General features: G+C 38.7%; 2 protein-coding genes across 2 annotated transcripts; one reads left to right on the forward strand and one right to left on the reverse strand.

Annotated features, from left to right (window-relative positions):
* The first annotated feature begins 152 nt into the window (after positions 1–152).
* On the forward strand, positions 153–15,496 carry LOC131940566 (uncharacterized). Its single transcript, XM_059299256.1, has 5 exons — positions 153–397; positions 10,261–10,398; positions 11,534–11,788; positions 12,385–12,533; positions 13,680–15,496. Exons 2-5 carry the CDS (start codon positions 10,266–10,268, stop codon positions 13,884–13,886), a joined length of 744 nt encoding a protein of 247 aa, XP_059155239.1. The 5' UTR covers positions 153–397; positions 10,261–10,265; the 3' UTR covers positions 13,887–15,496.
* On the reverse strand, positions 15,497–23,321 carry LOC131940567 (uncharacterized). The gene is made up of 5 exons (XM_059299257.1): positions 23,047–23,321; positions 21,072–21,199; positions 20,562–20,697; positions 20,232–20,340; positions 15,497–17,291 (listed from the first exon to the last, which is right to left on the reverse strand). Exons 2-5 carry the CDS (start codon positions 21,103–21,105, stop codon positions 17,190–17,192), a joined length of 381 nt encoding a protein of 126 aa, XP_059155240.1. The 5' UTR covers positions 21,106–21,199; positions 23,047–23,321; the 3' UTR covers positions 15,497–17,189.
* Positions 23,322–24,756: the final 1,435 nt, after the last annotated feature.

A 24,756-nucleotide genomic window follows, 5' to 3' on the forward strand; every position in this document is an offset into this window, starting at 1 on the left:
CAGACAGCCGTGTTTAACCGCATGGTTTAACACAGACAACCGTGTTTAACCTCATGGTTTAACACAGACGGCCACGTTTAACCCGATGGTTTAACACAGTCAGCCGTGTTTAACCGCATGGTTTAACACAGACAGCCGAGTTTAACCCACGGTTTAACAGCCGTGTGAACCAACTGCGATCGATGCCACAGACTTCCTGCACCAGCTCTGACAGAGTTTCCTTCCTGGCAATTAGCCGCCATTAACGGATGATGTTCCAGACGTGTGCAAGTTGGTAGACGTCTGCTATCTGTAGATTTAGACGTGTGCAAATTGGTAGACGTCTGCTATCCGTGGAATTAGATGTGCATAAGTTGGTAGACTTGTTCTAGAAAATTCTGTTTTCATTCAGCCTCAGGTAAGTCTATAAATATTTCAAGATTTTCCCCCTTAATTTCGGACATGAGAAAAACTCTTTTTCCATTCACATTGCATCCATTGGTGCAAATTTTTTAACTTCATATTTCTACAGCAAATGGACTAACATGAGAAATAGGGAAATTTATATTTCAATAATCATTAACGCAAATAAAATACATTAACATTGGCGGTTAGACTGATAATATTACACCCACAAATAAAATGATAGTTTGATGAATAGAGCTAGGCAACAAGTCGTTGGCTTGCTCAGTGAAGATCAGTTAGATACCCCCCCCCCCCTCTTTGTACACCACCTGATAGATCTAGATCCCCCACTCTGTACACCAACCAGTGGCGGAACTAGAAAAAAAGGGCCACCCCGCAAAAAAAGTTTTAGGCCCCCTCACACACACACACATATCAATATATATATATATATATATATATATATATATATATATATATATATATATATATATATATATATATATATATATATATATATATATATATATATATATATATATATATATATATATATATATTGATATATATGTAACTAGGGGAAGTTACCAGACATAAGAACGCGGTACAGCGCTGTCAACTTTGACACGACTGATGCAATAACACAGGTGGTGGCTGATAACGATCAGAAAGCCAAGGCGTAGTATCTCGGGAAGCGATACGAAAGACGGTCTGTCAACTTTGATGTGACAGGATGCAGATGGCTTATTAAATCGGACTGTACAACAGAAGCGGCGTAATTAACATTCTGATACAACGATTACGATTACGATTATGATAGGACCGAATATGAGTACGATTATGAAGGGGATATATCGGACGGCTGGTTCTCTCTCTCTCTCTCGCTCGCTCTCGATCAGTCAGTCAGTGTGGCAGTATCAAGTTGGTTATTAAAATGTCTACTCTGGACGAGAAGCAGACCCATATTGTGGTCCTGCCCAGAGAGTCCCACATTAACAAATTTTACGGGGACGGTGATCCAACTTTAACCAACAGGTTCAGTGAAGAGGTCAAAGCGGCCTGGGCCTCGAGAAACATGTCACCAGAGGAAAGATTAAGACTGCTGATGGGCAGTATAGGTGAGACGGTTAGGGCAGAGGTCAAATGCCACGATAAAACCGTCCAATCAGATCCAGATAAGGTGCTGGATCTAATTATGGAGACCTTTGGGGAGAGACGGTCGGGATCGCAACTGCTATCGGGGTTCGTAGGCTTAAAGCAGAGAATGGCGGAGAGTGTGATGGAGTATTCACACCGAATAAACAGGGCCTTTGATTCGGTAAAGGGCAAAACACCTGACATTGATGTACGCCTACTGAGGGACCAGTTCATCGAGGGGCTAGCAACCCCGATCTTAAGGAGAGAGTTGAAAGAGGAGGTCCACAAAGACCCGCAGTTGACCTTCCTTCAGGTCAGGAACTCAGCGATCCGCAGGTCCGAGGATGAGGACCAATCGAACTGTTCGGTGGACAAAGTCTCTGTGCCGGAACAGAAACAATCCCCACCCACGGGGACCGGCACGGTGGAAACCATGATGGCTCAACTGTTGGCCCACCTGGATAAGGTTGACCAAAGATTGGAGAGGTTAGAAAGCAGGTCAACAGCTGAGAATCAGGAAAAGAACGGGACAAAACAGAGACAGGTTGGACGGCCGCGACCCGCCGGTCCATCACTCCGGTGGACGGCTGACGGTCGACCAATTTGCTTGTCCTGTTCACAACCCGGACATATGGCACGGTACTGCCAGGGAAACGGTCGTCCTCTGTAAGGCAGGGCCAGGCTACAGAGGGGCGAGGTTATGGCCCAAGAAGCAAAATGATGGGAGTCTGTCCCGAAATGGTGATTACGATTGGGGACATCGCGGTGAAGGCAATTGTGGATACAGGCTCCCAGGTGACGACAATCACGGAAAATTTTTACACCAAATGGATGAAAGGAAAAGACCATAGGTTGAGGTCTGACACATGCATGCGCCTGACGGCAGCTAATGGACTAACCATTCCATACTGTGGTTATTTTCTGGCGGATGTCGTGGTGGCGGGACATAGGTTGAAGCAGGTTGGGGTGTTCGTTACGAAACACAACCTAGAGACAAATGTGTCAAATATACCTTGCCTGTTGGGCATGAATATTCTTGGCCAGTTGCCAGAATTTCTTACAAATATGGTCGGATCGACCACACCAGGTCGGGGATCCAAGTTGGCCAGGTTTGCCAAGACCAGAGGAAGGATATCAGTCCCGGCAAACACGGTCAAGGCAATCACATTACAAATTGGTGATAGAAGTGTGAATGGTGATGTGATGATAGAACCATGTGGCGCCGCACTGAGGGCAGGCGTCGTGTTACTGCGGACATACACATCAGCGGAAAATGGACTAGTTCAAGGACTAGTGGCAAATGTTTTGGATGAGGAAATTTTTATACCGCCTAACACTCTGGTAGGAGTACCACAGAACGTCGAGGTACAAAAGTCGGCACAGTGCATCGAACTGAGCAATACCAGCAGTAATGAAGTAACAGTTAGGTCGGTCAATGTGACGGCCGAGGTGAAGAAAGAGGATGGCCGATCATATACATTCCCGGAAACTGAGGACCCAAAACTAAATGAATTGTTGAATAAGTACAGGGATATATTTGCCTCGTACGAGGGTGATTTGGGTTACACGGAAGTAATAAAACACCAGATACCCTTACTACAAGACAAGCCGGTGGCGCAACCTTATCGAAGATTACCACCGAGTCACTACTCTGCGGTGAAAGCTCACCTGAACGATCTACTAAAAAAGGGAATTATTACAACCAGCACGAGCCCGTATGCGGCACCGATAGTAGTGGTAAAAAAGAAGTCAGGGGAGATAAGACTGTGTTGTGATTACCGGAAATTGAACAATATCACAAGAAGGGATGCATTCCCCTTGCCTCGTATTGATGAATGTCTTGATGCGTTGGGGGGAGCAAGATTTTTTTCTACCTTGGATTTGGCTAGTGGCTACCACCAAGTGGCCATGCACCCCAACGATCAACATAAAACTGCATTTATTTCTCCACTGGGACTGTACGAGTGGACCCGTATGCCGTTTGGTCTAACTAATGCACCTGCTACATTCCAGCGAGTAATGCAGAGTGCTATGAGTGACTTTCTATTTCAAATAATGTTGGTGTACTTGGATGATATACTGGTTTACTCAAAAACTTGGGAGGACCATCTAGAAAGATTAGAACAAGTGTTTCTCCGTCTTAGGGAGATAGGAGTAAAGCTGAACCCAGACAAATGCTGCTTCGGTCTGAAATCGGTACATTTTTTGGGTTATGTGATTTCGTCGGATGGCATCGCCACTGACCCAGATAAAATTGCAGCTGTTAAAGAATGGAAACAGCCAACAACCACAGTAGAGGTCAGATCATTCTTGGGCTTTGCTTCCTATTATAGAAAATTTGTGCCTGGTTTTGCAAAAATTGCCGCACCATTGCATGACTTGGTAAACAAAATGACAAAGAAACACAGTAAGGAGAAAAAGAAAGGTAAAACACAACGGATAGGTGAATTATGGACTGATGAATGCCTGAACTCGTTTAAGCTATTGAAAAAGGCTTTGACAGAGGCGCCGATATTAGGATATGCAGACTTTGACAAGCCATTTCGGCTAGAAATTGACGCCAGCTCTAAAGGTCTGGGAGCTGTGCTATCACAACAACAAAAGCAAGGCTTCAGGGTTATTGCTTATGCCAGTCGAGCTCTGAAGGAATCAGAGAAGAACATGACAAATTACAGCGCCATGAAACTAGAACTTTTGACATTAAAATGGGCTGTGACGGAAAAATTCAGGGACTATTTATTAGGTGCTAAATGTGTGGTATACACTGACAATAACCCCTTGAGTCACCTAAAGACAGCAAAGTTGGGATCCATCGAACAGCGATGGGCAGCAGAATTGGCACTCTTTGACCTAGAGATAAAATATCGCCCGGGGCGGTCCAATGGCAATGCGGACGCCTTATCAAGGAATCCTTACGAGAGACCGGGCGATGAGGAAGAAACGCTGACAGGAATATGTGAGGTCAGAGCGTCAACAGATATCCCGCACGGGGTGCAAGTGAGGCAGAACGGACAGACCGGGGTGGAGCACATTTCCACAGAGCCCGGACATATGGACATTGGTGATTTTAGTTGCCTTAATCACAAAGAGATAAGAGATGCCCAGAGAACGGATAGTGGCTTACAGCCGCTGTTGAAACACGTCCAGGAACAAAAATTCCCAGGAAGAAGGGAAAGAGAACAATTTGGTCGAGAAACAAAGAAAATACTGAGTCAGTGGGACCGTCTCAGTATACAGGATGGTGTTCTCATGCGGAGAATTCATGACCAAATTGATGGGACAATACACCAGGTGGTGGTGCCTGGACAATTACGAGAAGAAGTGCTAAGGTTGGCACATGACAGGGCAGGACACCAGGGTCAGGACAGGACGCACAAAATATTACGACGAAGGTGTTACTGGCCCAATATGGAAATGGAGGTCAAACGCCATTGTGAGGCTTGTGTGAGGTGTCAGCATGCGAAAATGCCAGTTGTCAAAATGAGACAGCCATCGGGACACCTATTAGCGACAAAACCACTAGAGATTGTGGCTATGGACTTTACGTCGTTGGAGCAATCATCGGATGGGACGGAACATGTGTTGGTAATGACTGATGTTTTCACCAAATGGACTGTGGCGGTGCCCACACGAGATCAGACTGCCAAAACAGTGGCAAAGGTCTTAATAGAACATTGGTTCATCAAATATGGCATACCAAGACAATTACACTCTGACCAAGGAAGGGCCTTCGAGTCAGAAGTAATTAACCAACTGTGCAGCCACTACGGGATCAACAAATCTAGAACAACCACATTTAATCCGAAAGGAAACGGACAGTGCGAGCGGTTCAACCGCAGCATGCATGATTTGCTGCGTACCCTAGAACCTGAACAGAAAAAACGTTGGCCTGATTTTCTCCCAGAGTTGGTATATCTATACAACTGCACCCCCCATGCCACAACCGGCTTTTCGCCACACATGTTGATGTTCGGACGGGAGGCTCGACTCCCCCTTGACTTGTTCCTAGGAAAAAAGGAGAGTATGACTGGCTCATACACCGCACTAGAATATGTGAATGAACATATGAGACGAATTAGAGAAATGTACAGGGTAGTACAGGAAAGACTAGAACATGAAGCACGGCGAAGGGAACCGCCGGTACAGACAAAGGACCCGCCACTCAAACTGAACGACAGGGTATTACTGCGTAGCCACCCGTTAGGCAGAAACAAAATCCACGACCTCTGGGGACAGGAGATATGGCAAGTCGTGGAGATGCCTAAAGTAGCAGGTGGCCCCTTTAAGATAAGACCCATCGATCACACCAAACCGGATCGGTGGGCGAATATTGCTCAATTAAAGAAATATTGTCATAGTCAAGAAGAGCAGTTACACACAAGGAAATCCAAGACAATTAGGGAACCGGAAACTATAACGGAAATTCACATACCCATCCCGGAACCATGTCACCATCAACAGAACAACAGCGACACACAAGGGGAGGATACCGGCAACAAGGAGGATCCCGGTCCCTCCAAAAGCAGAGAGACAATAGACCATCAGATAAGTGGTCCGCGGAGAAGTTTGAGAAACAGAAAGAATACGAAATTTTTTGTCAGCAACCATCAATTCTTTCATGGTCGCGCTGGTATGAGAACAGACTGTTCAAAAAAAAAGTCATAAAAGTGAACTGGTGAAGGCACCAGACGAAAAAAGGTGGATGTGAATTCTAGAACTGTTTTGTGTCTGAGGAAGATGATGTAGACACATTTGATATGTGAAATAGGGATAACGGTCAATCTTATACGAATGTGACGACATTGACAGTGAGTGGAACAATGGATTTTTTTTTTACGGTGGTGCGATTGACTTTGAAGGACTGCACCTGCCAAGCGTTGTTTGTGGTTGATAACACACAAAAAAAGGCAGGGGTGGATGTAACTAGGGGAAGTTACCAGACATAAGAACGCGGTACAGCGCTGTCAACTTTGACACGACTGATGCAATAACACAGGTGGTGGCTGATAACGATCAGAAAGCCAAGGCGTAGTATCTCGGGAAGCGATACGAAAGACGGTCTGTCAACTTTGATGTGACAGGATGCAGATGGCTTATTAAATCGGACTGTACAACAGAAGCGGCGTAATTAACATTCTGATACAACGATTACGATTACGATTATGATAGGACCGAATATGAGTACGATTATGAAGGGGATATATCGGAGGGCGACGGCTGGTTCTCTCTCTCTCTCGCTCGCTCTCGATCAGTCAGTCAGTGTGGCAGTATCAAGTTGGTTATTGAACGGGTTAGCCGTATTGTGTTAAGCAGGACGTTAGACATGTGTATTCAGTTAGATGAAGCCTAGTGAGGACTGTTGGGGGTCCGTTGATTCAGACTATTATTGTGAAACATCTCTCTTGATTCATTATATTATTGTGAAGCATTCTTTGATTCATGTAATAAAAGGATCAATAATGAACCTGCATCTTCGAGTATCTGTGCTGTGGTCAATGTTGTGTGGAATGAGTGGTTAGACTCGGGAAGGTCACATTTGGCGTTGTCGGCAGGGTAGCCAGAGACTCGTTACATTTGGCGTTGTCGGCAGGATAGACTCGGGGACTCGTTACATATATATTGATATATATATATATATATATCAATATACATATATATATATATATATTGATATAGATATACACAAACACAAAATACGAACAAAGGATATTTATTGCTGGCCTGTTCGGGTTTTGAAAAAAAAATGTTTTTTTTTTCATTTAAAACAAATTACTACATCTTGTCGTTTGTAAGTGCATTAGTGTGTTTTGTGAAAAATCAGTTTATTATTTTCTCTCTGCTGTAGGACCTTTTTCTAAACAATTAGCCTCTTGTTTGTCAAAAGAATATAAAACATGAAAGCTTTGTATAAATAATGGTGTTTCGTGTTATGTTTATTTTTATGTTTTTTTGTATTTATATTATTAATTTTAAATACATTTCCTTTTTATACAATGTCATTCTTTAGTAAGTACTTTATAAAAAAAAATAATTAAGAGAAGTAATTGTTTTTTAAAATTTGTGTGGTACAAATCTTTTAAAAGGAGCTTATGAGCACCCCTATTTGACTATTTAAAAAAAGGGAAATAAGTGATGGAAGTGGTTTGAACGTTTGTTCATTTTGCTAATTTTAATTGTAGGAGAAAGAGGACTCGGCTTTCACAGTGGCTTAAAAACAAAGGGGAAAATACAAAAGAGCGTGGGGTGGTGTCTAATAAAGATAATCCAACCGCAGCTACGGTAATCTTTTTACAAAACAACCATCAAGTCAAAAATGCAAGAAATTTAAAATTTTAACTATAAAAAATAATTATTATGGTCGGCTGTGGGCCCCTAAATGACGTGGGCCCCCCCCGCATTGCGGGGTCTGGCGGCACTGTAGTTCCGCCCCTGACACCAACTAATAGATATAGACCCCCCCCCCCCACTTTGTATTAATAGATCTAGTTGTGTATGGGCGAGGCAACATTCTCCAGTACCACAAGATTTGTTGACACAGCTCCTAACTCAACTCATCGAAAAGTTAACATTCACAACTTGTTTTACAAATAGGTCATGTTAAGTACTGCGCCATTTTGATTGTTGATTTTGTTGTGTGCACACATTCGGTGTAGAATCATGTGATTAATTGTGACACCAGTAGCTGTGTTACACAGGACAACAATATTGTCGAACTGTGCCAGTGTAGTCAAGGTTTCTACTGGTGCAGCTAATGCAATCCATTGGTTTGATTTTCTATCTAACCAAAATATTTGTAGTGCACTCGCAGAGACCGGGGATTCTATTTTTAGCACATTGACGTCATAGGTGAGCTACTCGTTGACTGGTGGAGGTCGACCAATCACTTTATTCCAATACATGTTGATCACAAACCCCGATCTTTTGATAGAATCACTGGACAATGTTGTCCCTCGCCAAAATAATGTTGGCAACTTCACTAAGGAAAACGTGTTCATGTTTTTAATTTTGTTGTAATTCTTAATTTATTGAAACAAAAAACATATACTCTAGCTGGGGGTAAATAAATAAGAACGTTCCATCATATAGGATGATATATAAAATGTCTGTTTCATACCTGTCTTTTTCTCACATGTTTATCCAAATATTTATACAATAATGGGTCCAATATTTTATCCAAACATTTATACAATAATGGGTCCAATATTTTATCCAAACTTTTATACAATAATGGGTCCAATATTTTATCCAAACATTTATACAATAATGGGTCCAATATTTTATCCAAACATTTATACAATAATGGGTCCAATATTTTATCCAAACATTTATACAATAATGGGTCCAATATTTTATCCAAACATTTATACAATAATGGGTCCAATATTTTATCCAAACATTTATACAATAATGGGTCCAATATTTTATCCAAACATTTATACAATAATGGGTCCACTATTTTATCCAAACATTTATACAATAATGGGTCCAATATTTTATCCAAACATTTATACAATAATGGGTCCAATATTTTATCCAAACATTTATACAATAATGGGTCCAATATTTTATCCAAACATTTATACAATAATGGGTCCAATATTTTATCCAAACATTTATACAATAATGGGTCCAATATTTTATCCAAACATTTCTACAATAATGGGTCCAATATTTTATACAAACATTTATACAATAAGGCGTCTTAAAATTGTGTAAAAATTAAGCCTATGAAATAGCATTTTATCTGAACGCTGCAGATTTATTTCCATGTGTTTTTGTTTGCTACTGACATTTTAATTTTGAGATGTTTTAAACGGTGTATGCAAATTGTGACACCGTTTTAAACGGTGTATGCAAATTGTGACACCGTTTTAAACGGTGTATGCAAATTGTGACACCGTTTTAAACGGTGTATGCAAATTGTGACACCGTTTTAAACGGTGTATGCAAATTGTGACACCGTTTAAAATTATGTTAGCCTGTTATGACATAGATGTTTTAAGTGATGTTGACAGATTGTGATACATATGTATAAAAAAAATTCTGTCAGATTTTCCCAGACAAAATGACCGAGTTCAATGTTCCCAGACAAAATGACTGAGTAGGCTGATGTTCCCAGACAAAATGACCGAGTTCAATGTTCTAGACAAAATGACCGAGTTCAATGTTCCCAGACAAAATGACCGAGTTCAATGTTCCCAGACAAAATGACCGAGTTCAATGTTCCCAGACAAAATGACTGAGTAGGCTGATGTTCCCAGACAAAATGACCGAGTTCGATGTTCCCAGACAAAATGACCGAGTTCAATGTTCTAGACAAAATGACCGAGTTCAATGTTCCCAGACAAAATGACCGAGTTCAATGTTCCCAGACAAAATGACCGAGTTCAATGTTCCCAGACAAAATGACTGAGTTCGATGTTCCCAGACAAAATGACCAAGTTCAATGTTCCCAGACAAAATGACCGAGTTCAATGTTCCCAGACAAAATGACTGAGTAGGCTGATGTTCCCAGACAAAATGACCGAGTTCGATGTTCCCAGACAAAATGACCGAGTTCAATGTTCCCAGACAAAATGACCGAGTTCAATGTTCCCAGACAAAATGACCGAGTTCAATGTTCCCAGACAAAATGACCGAGTTCAATGTTCCCAGACAAAATGACAGAGTTCAATGTTCCCAGACAAAATGACCGAGTTCGATGTTCCCAGACAAAATGACGGAGTTCAATGTTCCCAGACAAAATGACCGAGTTCGATGCCGACCTGGAAGAGATCGTCAGGACGTATGACCGGAGCAAGATGGAGCCGAACCTGAGGTCACTGGTCGACCTAGATAACCCAGTCATCAACTGGAAGTGGATGACTGTGGATTATGGTAAGTAGGTCACATCTACATGACATCCCTCACAAGTCGGGGGGAGGGGGCGGGGGGGGGGGGGTGACACCATCTCACTGGGACAAACAGCTTCACGCTGGGTGGGGGGGGGGGGGGGTAGAGGCTGATGCTTTATTACAGTGTTACTACTTGACCACGGCCTATTATTTTCTTTTGTCTCAATTTTTGCCACATTTATACTATATAACAATTCTATTACAATGGTTGGATAACTAAATTTAGACAATTTGTATACACAATTTGCTTTCAAAACAATATGAAGCCTTGCAAATTGTATAAGTTTGTAATAAAGAGATTAATTATTAAAGATGTAGCACGATTCGTATCAAGGGAAAAAACCGTAAATATTACCATGAATTATCAGGGGAAGTAACAAGAAGTATTCTCTAAAGTTAAATAATCTCAACTTATTTTATACAATTTCCCAATCCCCAATTGCATCAAAGTTTAGATAAGATACTAGTTATAAGAAATATTACTCAGTGTCACATGGGGTACAGATTGATAAAAACCTAAAATTTAAATAAATAACAATTTTCTATTCAATATGTAGTCCTAATAACATAGTCGATTAGGCGTATCTATTTATACACGTCTTGTGCCAGTAGTGGCATTTTCTGCCTCCAACTCCAGGTTAATTTTAGGTAAACAAAAAAAAAAAAAAAAAAAAAAAAAAAAAAAAAAAAAAAAGAAAAACCGTGTTAACTTTAAGTATTTCCTATGTCCTTATAGATTTATTTTTAAGAATATGTAATTGTTAATAACTGCTTAACTCCCTACTACATTGTTCTAATAAAACAAACATGCTATGATGCAAATATTGCTTATGTAGCAAACCAAATGCTTTATGATACTGTATAACCATTCAATCTGGTTTGAGTTGGCGAACATCAACTTAGTAAATATTCTGTTTTCCACATTGTTTTTTTGTATTCATTAAACCAATCAAATAAATCTTTTGATATCATTTAAAAAAAAAACTGTGTTACTGCAAAACTTATAATTGTTACTTTGTATTGTTAGTCTCATATTTATTTAAATAAATATGAGAGGTGGGTTAGTTGGTCTCTGATGTAAACTGACGCACATGCCGACACTCTACTTCACCTGGCAGGTGAGACAGAGTACGAGAAAAAGGAACTGGCAGGCACAGCCACCGCCCACGTGCTCTTCTCCGCCAAGTTCGCCAACGACACCCCCACCCCCCAGACCTACACCCTGCGGACCGAGCGCCGCACTAAGTCCACCTGTCAGGTGACCTTCACCAAGACCTTCACCTACGGGGCCGAGGTCAGACTGAGGATTGGCCCTCCCCTGCCCGTGATTGAGGCGAATGCCGGGTTCAAGGCCGACTTCTCCAACACAAACGGTACGTTCTTTTCCAAAGTCTTCGAGTGACCACCCAACTAAATCTATGAGCCACAGCAACAACAAACATCACACCCTGAGCTACAACCACACCCTCACTCGTGACCACCCAACTAAATCTATGAGCCACAGCAACAACAAACATCACACCCTGAGCTACAACCACACCCTCACTCGTGACCACCCAACTAAATCTATGAGCCACAGCAACAACAAACATCACACCCTGAGCTACAACCACACCCTCACTCGTGACCACCCAACTAAATCTATGAGCCACAGCAACAACAAACATCACACCCTGAGCTACAGCCACACACTCACCCCACTCCACCTCCACCTCCCCGAACCAAATCAGATCCTCACCCAAACACCACAACGCTAATGAATTTATTAAAATCACATTGCACCAATACCATGGATCCTGGCTAATTTTTAAGACCGTTTTTTTTTCTCTTACCATGTTTGTAGTTTCTGGACTTACCAATAACAAAGAAAAACCAAAACAACCCTAACAACCCTAACAACTAACAACACCAACAACCCTAACAACCAAAACAACCCTAACAACCCCCTATTCTGATCTCTCTCTCTCAGGGTTGACCAGGGTGACGGAGCACGAGCTGTCCTGGGGCATCGACACGGAGGTCATGGTGCCCTCTGGTCAGCAGACGACAGCAGAGCTGGTCATCAAGGAGGACGACTACAACAGCAAGTTCAGCATGCTGGCGACCTTCGGGGGGCACGTGAGTCTACATGTGTACTCACCCCAACTATAGACTGACTTCAGTATGTTGACAAACTTCGGGGGGCACGTGAGTTTACATGTGTACTCACCCCAACTATAGACTGAGTTTAGCATGTTGACAAACTTCGGGGGGCACGTGAGTTTACATGTGTACTCACCCCAACTATAGACTGAGTTTAGCATGTTGGCAAACTTCGGGGGGCACGTGAGTCTACATGTGTACTCACCCCAACTATAGACTGAGTTCAGCATGCTGGCGACCTTCGGGGGCACGTGAGTCTACACGTGTACTCACCTCAACTATAGACTGAGTTCAGTATGTTGGCAACCTTCGGGGGGGGGGGGGGGTCACGTGAGTCTACATGTGTACTCACCACAACTATAGACTGAGTTTAGCATGCTGGCGACCTTCGGGGGCACGTGAGTCTACATGTGTACTCACCTCAACTATAGACTGAGTTCAGTATGTTGGCAACCTTCGGGGGGGGGGGGGGTCACGTGAGTCTACATGTGTACTCACCACAACTATAGACTAATACAATGGACTGGCCCATGGGTCGATGGACTGGCCCAGGGGTCAATCAAAAGATCGACTAACCTGTTTTTTTGCGTTTAATTTAATACCGATAAGCATGTAAGAATATCTCAGATATTTTTTGTTACATTATCCCATTTATTAATTACCTTTTTTAAATTATCCCAAATATTCATCAGTTTGTTTGAAATATCCCAGATATTGATTTACTTAAGTAAATCTCGATATTGATCTGTTATAGTAATAGTATCCCAGATGCAGATCAACACATTAAAATTCTCCCAGATATTGATGAGCTTATTGATTCTCCCAGATATTGATCAGCTTATTAAATCATTCTCCCAGATATTGATGAGCTTATTGATTCTCCCAGATATTGATCAGCTTATTAAATCATTCTCCCAGATATTGATGATCTTATTGATTCTCCCAGATATTGATCAGCTTATTGATTCTCCCAGATATTGATCAGCTTATTAAATCATTCTCCCAGATATTGATGAGCTTATTGATTCTCCTAGATATTGATCAGCTTATTAAATCATTCTCCCAGATATTGATCAGCTTATTGATTCTCCCAGATATTGATCAGCTTATTGATTCTCCCAGATATTGATCAGCTACCACAACAAGAAAAGCAAAGAGCACGTGACCACGAGCACCCGTAGCGTCAAGAACTTCTTCAAAAGCCCGCCTTTTGGCAGGGACGAGAGCGACAGGCCGACCTACCTGGTGCAAGGGGTCTGCAAGTGCAGGTGTGGCATCGAGCAGTTCGTCAAGCTCACCCAGACACCGCTCACACAGGACTCGGGCTGACGTCATCCAGGTCACACGGCCCAGTCTGACGTCATGACTGACTTTGGTTGAGCAACAATTTGAACAACTATTTGTGAAGTTAGTGGAAAGACAAATGTTCAAAAATTGGATTCGTTTTGTTCAGTTAACAGTCGGGAACGAGCTAGTCGAAGTAAGGTACATAACTCAGTTAAACAGGTAAAGCATATATTAAAATGCGTTGCCTCCCCTGATTACATTTTGCGTTTCCTTTGGCACCTAACTGAAATAAGGTACACAACTCAGTTAAACAGGTGAAGTGTTTCTTAAAAATGTGTTGCCTCCCCTTTTTTAAATTTTTATTTTCTGTACTTGTTCATTGTCTCATTACACTTGTAATGATTTGTATCATAAAATAAGTGACATTATTGTTTAGACTGTATGATCTAAAGAAGTGCGGCTATTTGAAACACAAATTTTAGGCGTGTGATATAATTGGTGCCCACCTAAGTCCTTCTTACAACTAGTTCTAGTCAAATTTCTCTTTTTTCAAATACGGTACTCATTTTAAATAAAATTATTGTTTAATTGCGTTCCAAATGACAATCATATTTATAATAATTTTTAAAATGAATAACAGAGGACAGCTTTAAATTTCAATACCTGTATTTGTGCAGGTAGCTTTTCTCAAAGTTCTTGGTCACCTAAAGTGGAGCAGTGTTTTCAGTGTTTGAACTTCTGTCTCTCATATTTACGAGTTATGAGTAGGTTCAACAAAATATAATGTAGATTTCCAATGATTTTCTTTTACACACTTTTAGAAGGAAGGATTAGTGGAATTCCTATCAGTAAACCAAATGTAATATTTCTGATTGATTCAGGAAAAAAACTGTAACCCTAAAACAAATCAATTTCCAGGGCTTTGAGTTGAAAAATTATCAAAAGTGAAAGTAAAGGTATTGATTGAAACATTTTAGCTTTAAAACACAGACAGAAATGTTAGTTAAAAAACATCCGGGTAATGTTACAATGTAATAAACATTTAATAAAATGCACATGGAAAATAATTAAAATATTGCACAGATACAGTAGCAGTATAAAATTGTATGACTTAGGTCAGGGGTCATAGATAGCACTAATGAGTAGGGGCGGTTTATCCTGTTGTATGGTGGTAGGGGATAGGGTATAGTGCTGTATAGCACTGCCTATGATTCTTATTATTTTTTCTTTTTACTTATTGTCCACTATTTAGAATGGCAAATACATTGACACAGCTGTCTATACCATTTGTTTCTTGTTAACTTATAATTTAAAGCTGTGTATATGGTCTATAAGGTGGAACTCTATTAAAATGTTATATAACACTACATACATGGTAGGTACAATACATCATATTTTGAGATATATATCGTTAAGTGTGTTCATTAAAATTGTAATGGCTTGTTGCTCCTGTAATTCTTCACTGTGATTTTAACAGGTTTGAATAGTAAAATATGCTGAAAACCTCACAGTGAAATGTGTTTTAAACACAGGTAACTCCACCTCACAGTGAAATGTGTTTTAAACACAGGTAACTCCACCTCACAGTGAAATGTGTTTTAAACACAGGTAACTCAACCTCACAGTGAAATGTGTTTTAAACACAGATAACTCCACCTCACAGTGAAATGTGTTTTAAACACAGGTAACTCCACCTCATAGTGAAATGTGTTTTAAACACAGATAACTCCACCTCACAGTGAAATGTGTTTTAAACACAGGTAACTCCACCTCATAGTGAAATGTGTTTTAAACACAGATAACTCCACCTCACAGTGAAATGTGTTTTAAACACAGATAACTCCACCTCACAGTGAAATGTGTTTTAAACACAGGTAACTTGAAATGTGTTTTAAACACAGGTAACTCCACCTCACAGTGAAATGTGTTTTAAACACAGGTAACTCCACCTCACAGTGAAATGTGTTTTAAACACAGGTAACTCCACCTCATAGTGAAATGTGTTTTAAACACAGATAACTCCACCTCACAGTGAAATGTGTTTTAAACACAGGTAACTTGAAATGTGTTTTAAACACAGGTAACTCCACAAAACCCCATCATGAGTGGTGGGGATGACAGTAATCATTACAACAACATAGCACATTATTTTTTAGCTGTGTGCAATGCCCAAGGTGTGGGAATTGATGAAGCAAATATAGTCAGCTGATGACCTGTGACTAGACTAATATAGTCACCTGATGACCTATGACAAATATAGTCACCTGATGACCTATGACTAGACTAATATAGTCACCTGATGACCTATGACTAGACTAATATAGTCACCTGATGACCTATGACAAATATAGTCAGCTGATGACCTATGACAAATATAGTCATCAGATGACCTATGACAAATATAGTCATCTGATGACCTATGACAAATATAGTCACCTGATGACCTATGACAAATATAGTCAGCTGATGACCTATGACAAATATAGTCAGCTGATTACCTATGACAAATATAGTCACCTGATGACCTATGACAAATATAGTCAGCTGATGACCTATGACAAATATAGTCATCTGATGACCTATGACAAATATAGTCACCTGATGACCTATGACAAATATAGTCAGCTGATGACCTATGACAAATATAGTCATCTGATGACCTATGACAAATATAGTCAGCTGATGACCTATGACAAATATAGTCATCTGATGACCTATGACAAATATAGTCACCTGATGACCTATGACAAATATAGTCAGCTGATGACCTATGACAAATATAGTCATCTGATGACCTATGACAAATATAGTCAGCTGATGACCTATGACAAATATAGTCAGCTGATGACCTATGACAAATATAATCAGCTGATGACCTATGACTAGATAAACATAAACCCAGCAAATTATTTCAAATAATTTGAGCTGACCAGGCTAGCTGAGGGTAGTAAAATGAAGGGTCCCAATCATCAGAGGCGTAGCTACGCTTCTCGACGCCCGGGGACAAACTTTCAATTTGGCCTCCCCCCCCCCCCCCATATATTTTTATATTAATAATGCAAAACTGCAGCTAAAATGAGCTTTTAATTTTTTTCCAACTCATTTTGGCGCCACGGGGACATATGTACCCCCCTGCCCTACCTTTGCTACGCCTCTGCCAATCATTAGTTTTTAAAACATATTCCAACATAATTTTAAACTGACTACGTGGTAGAAGGAGGGGGTATGAGTCCCCCACTCTCCGAGTTATTTGACCTAAAACATGCTTGATGAGTTAGCAAATAAACAGCAGTTACAGTCAAATGTAGACTAACAGGGAGGTCAAGTGTAGACTAGCAGGGGCAGTCAGTCCACCTCTTCCATAGTGAAGTAACCACTGGATATCTCTGTAGACCAGGAGGAGTTGTCTTTCTTCTTTAGCAGCAGGAAGATTTTATCATTGGCTATCTGATTATAGGATAAAAATTGGATATTTTATCATATCTGATTGTAGGATAAAAATAAGGATATTTTATCATATCTGATTGTAGGATAAAAATAAGGATATTTTATCATATCTGATTGTAGGATAAAAATAAGGATATTTTATCATATCTGATTGTAGGATAAAAATAAGGATATTTTATCATATCTGATTGTAGGATAAAAATAAGGATATTTTATCATTGGCTATCTGATTGTAGGATAAAAATAAGGATATTTTATCATATCTGATTGTAGGATAAAAATAAGGATATTTTATCATATCTGATTGTAGGATAAAAATAAGGATATTTTATCATATCTGATTGTAGGATAAAAATAAGGATATTTTATCATATCTGATTGTAGGATAAAAATAAGGATATTTTATCATTGGCTATCTGATTGTAGGATAAAAATAAGGATATTTTATCATATCTGATTGTAGGATAAAAATAGAATATTTTATCATTGGCTATCTGATTGTAGGATAAAAATAGGATATTCTATCATATCTGATTGTAGGATAAAAATAAGGATATTTTATCATTTGCTATCTGATTGTAGGATAAAAATAGGATATTTTATCATATCTGATTGTAGGATAAAAACAGAGCCGGCGTTAGGGGGTGGCGAACGGGGCGGTCGCCATAGGCCCCACGCTTGAAGGGGCCCCGCGCTTCAGCAATGTCATTGTTATCTGAATTAGTTCGTAAACTTAAAAAAAGTTGTTGCTGAATTCAATTGGGAAAAACTAAATGGTCGAATGCCGACGTTGTTGATTGTTATAACTGAGGCCACGGTTGATGTTGGTGAGTCCCACCTGAACTGGGACAGGCCGTAATTCGATACAAAAATAGTGTCACACCTACCCTTTGTGTAGGGTACGGTCGCCTGGCATTTGACCTGAGCTGACTGGAGATGGCGGTCGAGAATTAGCCCACGACGTAAAGAGATACCCTATTGTATGCGGACCGATGAAGACGTCCTTTTAGTGAGCAGACGGGATGTCTATAGTAGACAGTTAGTGACCTGATGAACTCTAGTCCTGACTTTCTTGTTGTAGATGTCGTATAATGTCGTATATGTACAGTGTTTCTTCCAGACTTTTTTCTCTGGGGGGAGGGGCACTTGAAATTTTCGGGGGGGGGGGGGGGGGGGGGGGCGGTAGACTTTCTTCGGGGGGGGGGGGGGGGGGGGGGGGTACGGACACTGTTAAAAGTACATATCTTCTCTATAAATTAAATAAATTTCATTTTGTTTTCGGGGGGGGGGGGGGGGGGGGGGGGGGGCTACTCTATATGTAGGCCTACTTGTCTTGGTATAACAAAATTAACATTCAGTTGCGTGCAGAGGGGTGGGAGGAGGGCGACGAGGAGGGGGGGGGGCCTTAGGATCTATATCAGGCGGCATTAAACAGAGTGATTTATTATTATTTTTTGGAAGAAAGATAAAACTGTTGTTATGTTGTGTCACCTTAAGGATTCACCCCTTCAATAATTAAGACAATAATGATTTTGGTTTTAAAATATTGTATGAATTCAAAACCAATTTTGAAGTCTATACTGTTGATACATCAGGCCGAGTTCGCTGTATTGTAAACTTTATTTTCCTAATTATTCGGCACGTGATTAAATTTTCTTAAGTGATTTGGTATGAATTACATAACTGTTAAAAGTGATTTAATATCTTAGCAAAGGAAAAATAAACCGGTAGTGATCTCCCCTAAACTTTCTCGAATATTTTTATATAAAATAACAGGGGATGGGAACTCGGGCTATAGACATGATTTTTAATCCATTTTAAATACTTAAAGTTTTAAAAATAGAATAAAATCTCGTAGACAAATTAATTGCACACCAAGTGAACGCGAAATAAAAAAGCGCATAATAGTGCGCAATATTATTAGTACTTTTAAAATTTACATTAGTTTTTTGAGAAATCGGAAGTAGCGTAAATTACTACTTCCTGTCAACGGAAATTACTCAAAATTTAACAGAAGGTAGAGAATTAGATCTTTTACTTACATGTGAAATTTCATTTATCTATCTGAAATAGTACTCAAGTTATAGGCTTTTAAAAAATTCAAAGTAGGAAAAGTACCACTTCCGGTTATCGGAAATCGCTCAAAAGTTGATACGGATCTACGATTTTGATTAAATACTTATATATGAAATTTCATCAACCTAGCTGTAACGGTACTCAAGTTATCGTGTTTACACACGGACAGACACACACACAGACAGACACACACACACACAGACATACGGACAAGATTGCAAAATTATGTTTTTCCGTATCAGTGAGGTGTAAAACGTCGAGATTTGTAAAAATCTCGATTTTTTTTTTTTGCACGATTACAATACTTTCTCTATACTACGTATATACGAGAAAGTAAAAAACTACGAACATTGGGTTAATACATGGAAGAGATAAAAATCTGTTATTACAGTGGAAAGTTTGACATTAGCTTATAAACTCCAAAACATTTGTGTTATTATGTGTACATCACATTATAGGCCTTTATACATATATATATATATATATATATATATATATATATATATATATATATATATATATATATATATATATATATATAATGGAAAGGCCCCGCGTGGATGGTTGGCCCTAGGCCCCGCGTATTCCTAACGCCGGCTCTGGATAAAAATAAGAATATTTTATCATTGGCTATCTGATTGTAGGATACAAATAGGATATTTTATCATATCTGATTGTAGGATAAAAATAAGGATATTGTATCATTGGCTAGGGCACTAAATAGCCTGGCGCCGTCACTGGACGTAAAAAAACCCCAATAAATCATAGGCCAACTTTTAAGACAGTAGAAAATAAAACCAATAGATCATTGGCCAATGTTTAAGACAGTACAAAAAATAAAAATGTCAGATCAGTAATCCTTACAGTCATGTAACTTTTTTCTGGAACAATCTCAAATGGTGTCTTCCTTCTAGTGTAGGTGAGGTCCTTCTTTCTCTCGCCATCAGTCCACTTTACACTTAAGGTGAATCCTCTGTAACAGATTGTAGAAACTTTTAGCTTCAATCATTCTATCTGGCTTCAACAAAATTAGACATCCGCTTTTATCATTCCAGGTATATAATAGACAGACATTGAATCAAACAGGAGTACAATAGACAGACATTGAATCAGACATAAGAGCAGGTTAGACAGATAAAATCAGACCAGGGTCAAACAGATCATAAGAAGACAGACAATGAGGGACTATCAGACCTTGAATGAAACTTGGTGTGTAGAATCTCTGCGTTGGTTGCCTCTGGCTGTTGATGCTCACTGCCTTTCACTGCTGCCTTCAGACCATCCGTCTCCAACTTCACTCGGATAAATCCTTTCTTAGCTTCATCCACAGCTTAACAAATAATCCACCAATCAGGTATTAGACACTAGCACACATGGTATCAACAAACACAAAATATCGACACTAGCATGCAATCAACAAAAAATGTACATTTGAAAGTAGCACTATGTTGTTAATGCATTTGGCTATAAATTACCCCCATATTTATCATATTTAATCAAGCCTAAAACTATATATTTAATTAAGACTAATACTATATATTTAATTAAGACTAAAACTATATATTTAATTAAGACTAAAACTATATATTTAATTAAGACTAAAACTATATATTTAATTAATAATAGTACAGTAAATGACCTTTAATTATCTACCATACCACTAATCAGTAAAGCCCAAGCACCAATGATAAAATCAAGGCTTACTTATGTCTGGTAAATCTACCATGGATGTTGCCATTTCCCCCACCAGAATCTTGTCACACCCAGCCAAAGTTCAGATAAGTAACCAGCTTTAGCAGTTTCATCAAACTAATTTGGTTCTTACAGAGCAACTGAAACCATAAAAATAAAGTCTGAATGTAAACTTATAACAAAATTTTGTACAATCTTAGGGAACAGTCAACTATCCGATTATAAAAGTTAACCCGTCAGATTATACTTTTTACTAATGCCTTAAAAATTATACTATAGCCTTTAATTTTCTTTGGCTGAATTGAATAAATTTGCATGATTTTGCATGCACATTTAGCTGCCCATAATAGAAAAAAGAAAACTATACTTTAAATGTATTAATACTAGTTCTTAAAAAAACTAGATGCCTTCATGAAATCACTAGAATCCAAATCTGAAAATGTATTTTTTTCATTTGCATCTAATTCTTGTGGGACCTAGTGACAAGTTTGATTGAGATGTATTGGCCAGATCAAACCTTGGTTGATGCTGAACAAAATAATTGTTGATTGCATTAGATTTTTATGATATTTATTTCAATAGATAATGTTTAAAATGTAGGCTCTTCTTATTAAAATATAGGCGCCTAATATAATATAATTATTATAAAAATCAGAGCACTACTTGTTTCCTTAAGTAAGGTTAAGCTCTTACTAATGACTTACTTAAGTTAATCCATAGACGCCACACTTGTAAAAAAACCTGTTTATTCCTCACCCTCTCCCCATTGTCAAATAAAGCCAGACACGCCCACTTAAAATGACATTTGATCTCAACAACTTACCACTCTACCCTCAAAATTGTAATTTAAATTTTATAAAATCAATTGCGGTCTTTCTAAAATACATTTAAGATGCCCACTCATCCCACAAGATCAGAAAAATCTAGACCTTAACAGTATCACTAGTCTAGTGGTGTGATGTTGTTTGTACCACTAGTGGTGTGATGTTGTTTGTACCACTAGTGGTGTGATGTTATTTGTACCTCTAGTAGTGTGATGTTGTTTGTACCACTAGTGGTGTGATGTTGTTTGTACCACTAGTGGTGTGATGTTATTTGTACCTCTAGTAGTGTGATGTTGTTTGTACCACTAGTGGTGTGATGTTGTTTGTACCACTAGTGGTGTGATGTTGTTTGTACCACTAGTGGTGTGATGTTGTTTGTACCACTAGTGGTGTGATGTTGTTTGTACCACGAGTGGTGTGATGTTTGTACCACTAGTGGTGTGATGTTGTTTGTACCACTAGTAGTGTGATGTTGTTTGTACCACTAGCGGTGTGATGATGTTTGTACCACTAGTGGTGTGATGTTTGTACCACTAGTGGTGTGATGTTGTTTAAGGTCGACCCCTATCAACTTATTCTAATTTAATTTATAAGAAAGTGACAACTCAGAAGAAGCTTCTGACCCCAGCCTCTAGACAGGCTGGCAGAAGATGCAAAACGCATTGATCATTGTATGTGCGCAGTGGGCTTAAATTAGTAATTAATAATTACTCTTTTACTTTTAGCCAAATTCTTTTGAATCAACTAACTGTACAGTGAGGTCTAGCGCGTAGCGGTTGTTCTTTGAGTGGGTCGTTAGGAATTGAGGGTTCAAAACTATAAAGAATAATATTGTATACTAGGGCCTATAGTTTTAAAAACTAGTTAGATCTAAAGTAGAAAATGTAAAGTAAAGAGATCTAAGATCTAGATTCTAGTCTGTAAGTAAAGTATACAGTATCTGAGTATAGGACTACAATCTTTTTAATAAAAACGTAGGCCTGTCCCATCAAGAAAACTAACAGATCCCTGTTGTGTAGATTCTAGATCTACTAAATAGATTTAATACTTTAAATAGACTTAAAACCTAAACAGTAGTAAACAGCAAGCGTAATGACAACAAAAACCAGATCACTGTAAAGTGTTAATAAGTAAGACTAAGCTAAGTTAATTATAATAATTACTTCAGACCAACTGTGTAGCCGCTGTGTACTGTAGTGAGTAGTGTAGCGCTACGCACCTTCTTCTGCCTCTGGCTAGAATTAGTAGGCCTAATCTGATAGACCTATGGCTAGGCCTATATATCTATTATTATTATCATAATATTATTGATATAGATCTGGATCTTAGTACTAAATCAACTAGATCTAATCTAGATTTAATATTAGATCTAGAAATCTAGATCAAATAGATTTTAATGAATGGGAATATGCTTTGGCTTTATTTGCCAATATTTACATTTAGATCTACATCTAGACTAGTACAGATCTAAGGGAAACTACTCTAATACTCTAATTATACAGATTTGTGCATATTTTGCAAAAATAGAAGAAATGCTGTTTTTTTTTAAAAGTGTAGATCTAGATCTATCTGTAATTATAATATTAGTCTAGGATCTAGATCTAGATTCTACATGTTTTGCAAAAACATGATTTACCCATATGATGACTATAGTTTTCAAATTAAATTTCTTGCGTATTATGTGCGGCACTGCTCTCTACATTAATTTGACTAAATAATAATATTCTTATTAACTATTAACATAAAGCCAAACTAGTTGTGTGTGTGTTTTGCTATTTGGATTTCGAAGTATAAGCATTTTGATTATTACTTGCAAGAATTTATGGGAATGGTTGCTTCTATACGTTTAAGTAAGACTGAGTTAAAAAAATTAATAGTTTGTATGACTAGTGTAAATACATACAGCTTATTATAATTTTAAATATTTTAAGTAATTAATGTGGTACCCTTAGTGAGTTACTTAATCGAAAAACTGTATACTTAATATCGATTCGAATTTAAATTAAAATATTATATTTAAAAATGTTTAATCTTCAAATAAATTTTTTTTCCAAATAAATAATTTAAAAATAAACGGAGGTAACTTGGGTGCATAAACAATTTATTTGTATTGCCTCCCTTGAGACAAGTTTTGTTTCGTTGACGACAACATTTGTTTTGTAGTGCAAACTGAACAGCTCGTAAACAAATAAACACACACTAGAATTGACCAGTTAACGTAAATAATTTATTGAAATATTGAGGATACTTGTGTAATATTTGTTCTCAATTAAGTAAACGCAGGGGCTATTTACTTTATCACCAGTAGGTTTAAGTAAGCATCAACATTTTTTCTTTATAATTAGAACATTTACTGTCGCATTGTTTTATTGCGTGTGAGTGTTTGTGTGGTGACCTGTTTTTTATTGCGAACTTTGAGACCAGCTGTTGTCCCTTATAAAGAATCAATTCAGGTATTTCGATAAATACGTATCGAAGATCACAAAAATGTATTGAGGATAAATGGCGTCGCGCCTAGGGGGGGGGGGGGGTGAGGGGGGGGGGTCTTACATTTATTGGCCGTTGGTGGTGAAAGTGGAGTGGAATTAGCGTCAGGTATTCAAATAATTAATTTGTACCAATGTTGATACATCGCATCAAAAGTTTATTATCCTTCTTGGATTGAAACGTTTTTTTTCTGAAAGGAAGTTATACTTTTTTAAAGACTGGCGAATTGTCTAGCTGTTACTGCTGCCCCATGACGTTTACACAAGTTATCGATGAATACAAAAATGTGTCTGTTGCGTGTCGAGCTATCGATCTTTGAACGCCATTGATCTCGATATTGGTTCTCACAAATGGGATGTTATCTTTAGCCTGCTGTTTGATTTACG

The sequence above is a fragment of the Physella acuta genome, unplaced genomic scaffold (genome assembly GCF_028476545.2).
Source record: "Physella acuta isolate Inbredline_101_S28 unplaced genomic scaffold, ASM2847654v3 ptg000322l, whole genome shotgun sequence".
NCBI classification, from domain to species: Eukaryota; Metazoa; Mollusca; class Gastropoda; family Physidae; genus Physella; species Physella acuta.

Excerpts from the sequence above, each read along its gene's own strand:
- LOC131940566 (XM_059299256.1), top strand. The coding sequence starts at position 10,266 with ATGACCGAGTTCGATGCCGACCTGGAAGAGATCGTCAGGACGTATGAC. Across the intron at positions 10,399-11,533 it reads GTGGATGACTGTGGATTATG|GTGAGACAGAGTACGAGAAA; the intron begins GTAAGTAGGTCA and ends TTCACCTGGCAG. Across the intron at positions 11,789-12,384 it reads CGACTTCTCCAACACAAACG|GGTTGACCAGGGTGACGGAG; the intron begins GTACGTTCTTTT and ends TCTCTCTCTCAG.
- LOC131940567 (XM_059299257.1), bottom strand. The coding sequence starts at position 21,105 with ATGGCAACATCCATGGTAGATTTACCAGACATAA. Across the intron at positions 20,698-21,071 it reads GGTAGATTTACCAGACATAA|CTGTGGATGAAGCTAAGAAA; the intron begins GTAAGCCTTGAT and ends TTATTTGTTAAG. Across the intron at positions 17,292-20,231 it reads CAGAAAAAAGTTACATGACT|ATAGCCAATGATAAAATCTT; the intron begins GTAAGGATTACT and ends TCCTATAATCAG.